A 7594-nucleotide genomic window follows, 5' to 3' on the forward strand; every position below is an offset into this window, starting at 1 on the left:
GAGCGTCAAGAGTTCATGTTGAGACTGTTGAGGACGTCCATCGTCTTTAAATCCAGGACTCAAATCCACTTCCATCCAGTCCCGTCTCAACACCACATCCTCCTCCATCAGTCCCAGACCAGAGTCCAGCATCCAGCCGGCTCCAGACCACCGGTCCTCCGTGTTTGAATCAGGATCCAGACGGAAAGAAACAGACTTCTCGGAGTAGATCCAGAACAGGAAAGGATACATTTGTATGTGAGGAGATTTCAGGACTGAGGAACTTGATCCACGGTTCGTCTCTTGGTCCAGTTCCCAGGTCAGGACCTCGAAACCACTTCACAGGTTTGAGCCTCAGAGATAAAACCTGAATAAAACCACAGTAACACTGGTCTCTACAGCGTCCAGGTGGCACTGAACACATCGTGACCCTTCACTCACTGGATAACAAAGAGCACAGACACTGGATCATTTTCATTTTCAATGCGTTTTTAATACAAAAAAAAAAAAAGGAAGAACAACCCATAGGGTTTCATACAAAAATACTTGTAAATATCAAGGATGCATTACAAACACACTTCCTCACAAATCAGTCAAACAGTGATTTTCTTTGTGCCCTGAAGAAGCTGCGAACCCGCCACAGAGCAGAGGAGGCGTCGCAGAGAAAACGTTGTCTGGGACAACTGCAGATACCGTGATTATCCTCACAGAAGGTGCGTCCATGAACAAATCAGGGTGGTTTTTTTTTCTATAATCAATCATGTTTGGCACGACGACCAAGCTGGGAAAATCAAACATGAGGTTTTCGCCAAAATAAAAAGGAAAAAACCTAACAAAAACACAATATTGTTCAAACAACAACAGACCAAAACAGAAACTCTGGTAGGCAGTAGTGGAGCAACATGCGTCAATCAAAAAAAGTGCAATAATATACAGGAATAAACCACATTCTTAAAACACTGGTACATAAAAACATATAGATACTGCATGATGACATGACTCTACATGCTGATTGGACTTAAGTGACAAAGAAATAATGATGGTTCCTCTATTGATATCCCTCAAAAAACAAAACACAGGGTTTAACTGGAATGACAAAGCATAATGAGGAAAAGATAAACCCCGAAAAAGCAGACGTGTCACAGCAGGAAGGGCGGACGGGCAGGCGAGCGGCGGGGGAAGGGGACGCATACAACACTTGGCCCCGTCTATAAAGTCATAAAGTGGCTGTGAATGGACAGTGAGACCCCCGGACTAATAAGAGTCTCTGGAAGGGGGGGACAGCTTATTCAGAAATGTAGCGCGCCACAGCTCCTCGTGGCCTCGACCTCCACCTCCACCTCCCTCCTCCAAACGACTCCGACCACCGGAAGAGCACCAGAGAGGAGGAAGAGGATCAGCATTTAGGTGATGAAGCACAGTGACAGAACAGCTGACTGTAAGAATAAAGAGAGCGTCTTTCTGTCCATCTCCATCTTTAATCCTGGCTTTTTAACTCCTCCATCATCATCCCATCCATAGTTTGGACTTTCTGCTCCTTTCTTTCAAGTGCATTAGATGAACGGTCCCTGAGAGCTGGACCACAGATTTGATTGAGTCCCTGCTGGAGTTCAGCAGACCGGCAGCATGCGGGCGTTGCCAGCGAACTCCTCCTCCGTCTGGAAAACAATAATAAAAACTTTGGTCAGTGCAACTGTCAACAAGATCAATTTGGTTTGTTTGTTTGGTTTAGTCCATGTTGTCTTATATATTGTCTGTTTATGTTGCTATTCTGGTTTCTACTGTCCTGTGTCATATGTGTTGTTTATTAATTACCCAACTTGCACAATAAAAAGTTAAATACCGGTAAATAAATAAAATAAAACAAGATAAATTTGGTTTGTGTGTTTGGTTTTGTCTATGTTGTCATACAAATTGACTGGTTATGTTGCTCCTCTTGTTTCTACTGTCCTTCGTCGTATGTGTTGTTTATTAATTAACCAACTTAATAAAAAGTCAAAAAAAATAAAAACCAAAGAGCGATTTCTTACATTAACCGAATGTCTCTTTGTTAAAACGGTGTGATTGAGACACCTACCTCGGTGTAAACTGGCGGCGGTGGGAACTGGAAGGCGGGGGCGGTCATGAAGATGGGGCTGTCGTCTCCGTCGAAGTCGTCCAGGAGCGGCGTGAGCGGCTGGTCCAGGCGACAGTCGCGGGTGATGTCGGTGTAGCTGGGCGGCTCGGAGGGCATCCTGAGGGACACCCAGCTCTGGGAGGAGTTGCTCACCGAACCCTCCGTGCTGCTCACGCTGTTGCTTCGGCTGCCGAGGCCGGCGGTCCCGATCACCAGAGGCAGCTCCAGGATCAGCTTCTCGCTGCCGGGGATGTGGATGTAGATCTGGAAAAGAAGAAACGAGGACGCTTAGGTTAACCTTTCTCTTCTCGGATACAACGATGACCGAAACTCTGATATCGCCTGAGAGAGAAAGCCGACCCTTACCATCAGAGCGTACTCCACTTGGATGATGTTGCAGCCGAGCAGGGACGGTTTGATCTTCGGCACCCTGATGCTCTTCCCCTGCCAGGCGTCGCACATGCCGGAGATGATGTGGTTCCCGCGGACGGAGGACAGCTTCTGGCGGAAGATCTTGGTGCGGCCGTTGGCCTGGTAGGTGTGTTTGGCGATGATGGCGGCCTTGGGCACCACGATACGGGAGCAGGTGTTCTCGAACTTTGCGTTGATGCAGATGTCTTCGCCCTCGCAGAAGCCGCGCCGGTCGATCTTGGCGTTCAGAGACACCTGGCCGTCGGGGATGAACATACAGGTGACCTTCTTCTCCTTCATGCCGCCTGTGGGAGACTGAGGAAACGCAGGGTGGTGGTTACGACTTTGCGTTGTTGTTATGGTTGTTATGTAGTAAAAAACAAGTCATAGGGATGTTGATCTCCTTGGAAACTCACCAGCAGGTCGGGGGTGTTGACATCCAGAGGCTCCTCCACCTCGAAGTGTTTCTTGCACTCGAGGGCGGGCTGCTGCGGCCGCTCCAGCAGGCCTTTCACAAAGTACTCCACGTAACCAAACTTCCCCTTGTAGGACGACACCAACTGCCTGCGACCAACGACACGTGAGAACCGAGCGTAAGTCAACTCAATAAAACAATACATTTAAATGAGTTAAAAGGAGGGAGGGGGACCGACTGAAGGCAAACTGAACGTGGCAAAGAGAAGAGATGCTTACCCCATCTGTGGGAGCTCAAATCCAAACGAGTATTCGTATTTGTTTCCAGGTCTCAGGACCACGGATCCATCAGAGTCTGAGGGAGGAAGATAAAACATCATCAATCATCCGATCATGACAGTAGAGAGAGATCTAGACATCCCTAAGGATAGTCAAGTATCCCGGGTAACACTTTATAATGAATACACACTACTAAGCATTAATAAATACTCAATTCTTCATTTAAAGCATGACTACTCATTAGTATGTAACTGCTTATCAATGACTGTGTTTATAAACTACATACTGATGAGTATTCATGTGATGAATTCAGTATTTAATAGTGTGTACTTAGTGTTAGCGTATCCAGTAACGCACATACCTATAATATAGTACAATATACCTACTATATATACATCCATATAAAATGATGATATCTTATGAGATAAAATACTGGTAATAGAATAAATAGCGAGCAGCTCCATTCAAGTACAACTACTACTGTTAGTATTACTGCTACTTGTGATGATATTCAACTTTTACATTTGCATGTAACGTCCCATGCAACCACATCATTATACAGTCAATAGCTGAGCAGATTAAGTTACTATAACAGTTACTATTATTATGAAAAGTCCACTCATCAGCTCGAGGCTCAGCCAACTAGAGATCGATCGCCTGTGTACCTGCCTGACCCCTGACCCCTGAGCAGCCACCACCACCACCACCAATGATGCAGATAGACAGACAGAGATGTTAGTAAGTAACTTAACGCACCTGTGGGCTGCTCGTCCAGCCGCAGGACTTCCTCGTAGCGCAGGTACTCGGCCTCCTGTCGGCAGCGTTGCTTGCCTTTGGCGTAGCCCACCTTGGCCCGGCCCAGACCCAGCACCTTCACTGCGGACACCCGCGTCACCTCGGCAACTTCCACCTCGATCCGCCCGGACACCTTCTCCCCGCCGCAGTAGAAAGTCTTGCAGGGGTCCGTGAAGGTAACCTGGAAGGTTTTCACTCTCTTCGTCATGGCCACCATGGTTGTATCGGTTGGTTGGTTGGTTGGTGGATGAGAAGTGGAGAGAGGGGGGGGTGCTGTGAAAACTGAGTGACCGCGCTGTGTGACTGGAAGGTTCGGCTTCCTCTCGACTTTCTGCTGTAAACAAAGAGCAGGGGCAGGTTTTTATACGGCGAGGCTGAGCGGAGCACGAGCAGCCGGAGAGAACGGCATGGCTCAGCGCGTGCACAGCGCTCCCATTGGTCGAAAACGTTTGTTTTCGTCGGCTCTGGCCAATCAGCGCTCAGAGCCGACGCGTGGACACCGCATGGCTGGGTGAATGTAGGGCATGCTGAGCAGATGTGAGGCAGGAAGTGGAGGCAGAGGCAGAGAGTCAGACTGGGCTCGGAAGAACAGTTGTAGTAAACAGAAACCAGGCAGGGTGAGGCTGAGACCAGCATCATCATCACTGGTACCGAACCACCCGAACCACCGGAAATCCCCCAGACCCGTTTCTGATACACTTTACTATTTAAAAGAACACACAACCACAACTAAACCATGGATACATTAGTATGACTTACTTATCAACTGTTATCTACTGTTTTTACTATGTGAAGTTGTTGCTTGTATGATTATAAAATACTACTCATCCATAAATATAATAGATATCTTATGTTTTCCATATTTAGAATATGTGTAATAGTGTAATAGTACATGTTTCTTTTATAGACCATTAATGAAACTAACTAGAAGCTGCTAGAGCCTGGTCTAAATTAGAAATTGGAACCAACTAAGAAGTCTAGCTCATACTAATATTTTTATGTACGTACACTCATGTCAGACAAAAATACACATAGCCTGTCAATATAGAAAATGTCTTAGACCACTTTCCCAGAATATTAAGGTTTAAAAAATGATGAGAAAATATAGATTTACGGTATTTTAATGTGTGTTGTTTGAATGAAGTTACATGGCACATATTTTTTCATAGAGCACATGGTTACAACACATCACGAGCTTCAGCTTAATGTATAAATTAATTTCACATTTATTTTTCCATATCTTTTCACATAACTTCCAGTACAATGTCGTATTTTAAACAGGATGTATATAGATAATGATACATCTCACATACGTATGTATAGGGCTATTGATATAGAGACATACATTATATTATATTTCTATATGAGTAAAGAAAATGTCAACACACAATATAATGTTAGCAGATTATACAGACGCGACAGGACCTGAGGGCAAGGTCGGACACTGTGGTTCATGGTCATCACCTTCACCTGTCCCCAGTCCACCACAGGTGAAAATTGTCTGATGGTGACTCTCTCTTACCTGGCACGTATACCTAACGGTTTCGGCACATATTTTAGATTATTTACACATTACTACATGTACTGGCTGCATATCTGTGTTACTGAGCTCTCTGTGTTTCCAGTGAACTACTTAACTGCACTGAACTGCAGTCAGGAGGAAGCCGTGCTGGAAAACCTCACATGACGACTCGGGCCTCGGGTGGATCCTGCAGGAAGGAACTGCTCATTATTTCTTTTTCCCCCAGCAGAGAGACATTAAGTGAGCATGAAAGTAAAATGCAAAGATGTGCAAATACATAAAAACACATATAAATGCTCTTTATTTTGCGTAGTTGTGTAGTGTTTCTTTAGCGTGGCTGTTCATCAAACTCCAGATGTTACAGTTGATGATTAAAAGCTGAGATTACATTTTCTAAATGTGCAACACTCAGGCACTTTTACTTCCTGATTTTGCAGCTGCTTCCTTGGTAGTGTGGTCAGGGTGTCATGTGACAGGCCGTTGTTGCTGGTCGGTCGCTGGGTGAGAACTTTTTGTTCCCTTCTGTGAACTCTCACCCACTTGAAATGAGGAGGAGACTTTTCCACCATGAGACCTGACGGCTCGCATCGGCAGCCGTGGTTCACCCACAAAACAAACAATCTCCAGTTGTCGACGCCTCTGCACTGCCCTCAGTTTGGAGACGGGGGGGGGGGGGGGAGTCCTGCTCATGAATGTGTAGGAGGGTGAGGAGGACAAACCACAGGAATGCTGCGATCGGTGTGTTGTCTGAGCTGGATGCTGCTCTCCCTGTCTTAATGAAGCACGTGTGGTCTGAGTTACTGTCACAAACTGCTGAGGTCAGTCAAGGTGGGAGGAAGGAAGGAAGCAGCTGCTGATGGTTGGTGTTGGTGTTTTACTGGAGGAACAGATAAGTTGTGACCACAGGCTCAGGTCAAGTTCATCACCTCCTCAGGTTAAAAGTGCAACGCATCCAGAAATCCTGGAGCTGAGCACAAATCTAAACTCCAGAGGATCTGATGCCGGGATCACGAGGTCTTGTGTTTCAAGACGTACTGTCGCCATTTTACACAGACTGAAAAAGAGAACAGATTAGTCATTGAGAAAAAGACCCTCCATTCCAGGATGATGAGAGTTGGACTCAGGCCACATGGGCCGGTCGCTTTCTACCAGAGGGAGGACACCGCCACCATGTGGAGGACATGTGCTGCTACAACATGTACCAACGGCATGTTTTACATCATTTATGTCTCCTACCAAAAACAAACTGTCAGATCTAAGTAAATACATTGTTTTATGTGACAGTCCAAGGTATTGTTTATTTATTGTAAAGCTGTCCTCACATCATGTTTTCTCTGACATGGTGTGAGACTTTTATTTACTGAAACATTTTCTGAAAATATGAAGGCATTTTCCTTTAGAAAGCCTAATATAGGTATTATATAGATCTTTAACCTGTGGTTGACAGGTGAGGGTCTTGTAACGTCTGTCAAAGCCTTGGGGAAAAAAAGAAACTCACTAAAATGTTTTTCTCTCACCCATACAAAGATAAAACATTCTGTATGTATGGGGTGATTTTGTCTGTAAGATATATCAATACCTGTGCACCTGGCAACACCCCGTTTATAACAAAACATATTTTAAAGTCTGTATGATAAATTTATGTAGACCATATTGTGTTGTAAACTGTGTTCACTTCTCTTTATGTTCTGTTTGCCTTTGTCCATCATAAATCTAATAGTTCAACATGGAAAGACACAAACTACCTTTCAATGTGTGCTGGTTATATTCAGGACAAAATCAAGTACACACCCATAAGGTCTGCACCTTAGTAGTTCAAGTAGGTGAGTCAGCCACCAGGAATACAGGACTTTATCAGATTTTATTTGGTTAGAAATACCCTAAAATACAGACTGCATGAGTCAATCTTGTGAAACCACGGTCAGAGTGCTGCTCTGTTTGTTTGAAAGATGATTAGGATCTAACAGGAAGCTGCTGGTCTGTCCATGACTCCCCCAGGCAGCTGATCCACCCATGGACCATTTAAACACAATTTGATTCCCTTTGCTCAGACAGAAACTGAAAGTCAAGAGATGAGG

The 7594-nt window shown here is 45.1% G+C and overlaps 1 protein-coding gene across 1 annotated transcript; it reads right to left on the reverse strand.

The window, feature by feature from the left end:
* Positions 1 to 450: 450 nt before the first annotated feature.
* Positions 451 to 4325, reverse strand: txnipa (thioredoxin interacting protein a). The gene is made up of 6 exons (XM_083982293.1): positions 3956 to 4325; positions 3200 to 3275; positions 2923 to 3070; positions 2462 to 2821; positions 2057 to 2359; positions 451 to 1637 (listed from the first exon to the last, which is right to left on the reverse strand). The coding sequence occupies exons 1-6, from the start codon at positions 4209 to 4211 to the stop codon at positions 1590 to 1592; spliced, it is 1191 nt and encodes a 396-aa protein (XP_083838419.1). The 5' UTR covers positions 4212 to 4325; the 3' UTR covers positions 451 to 1589.
* Positions 4326 to 7594: the final 3269 nt, after the last annotated feature.

The sequence above is a fragment of the Trachurus trachurus genome (genome assembly GCF_905171665.1).
Source record: "Trachurus trachurus genome assembly, chromosome: 11".
NCBI lineage: Eukaryota > Metazoa > Chordata > Actinopteri > Carangiformes > Carangidae > Trachurus > Trachurus trachurus.

Bases quoted from the DNA above. Each gene is read 5' to 3' on its own strand.
- txnipa (XM_083982293.1), bottom strand. From the start codon at position 4,211: ATGGTGGCCATGACGAAGAGAGTGAAAACCTTCCAGGTTACCTTCACG. The intron at 3,071-3,199 runs GTAAGCATCTCT...CGTTGGTCGCAG, and splicing joins TTTGAGCTCCCACAGATGGG to GCAGTTGGTGTCGTCCTACA. The intron at 2,822-2,922 runs GTGAGTTTCCAA...GCGTTTCCTCAG, and splicing joins TCAACACCCCCGACCTGCTG to TCTCCCACAGGCGGCATGAA.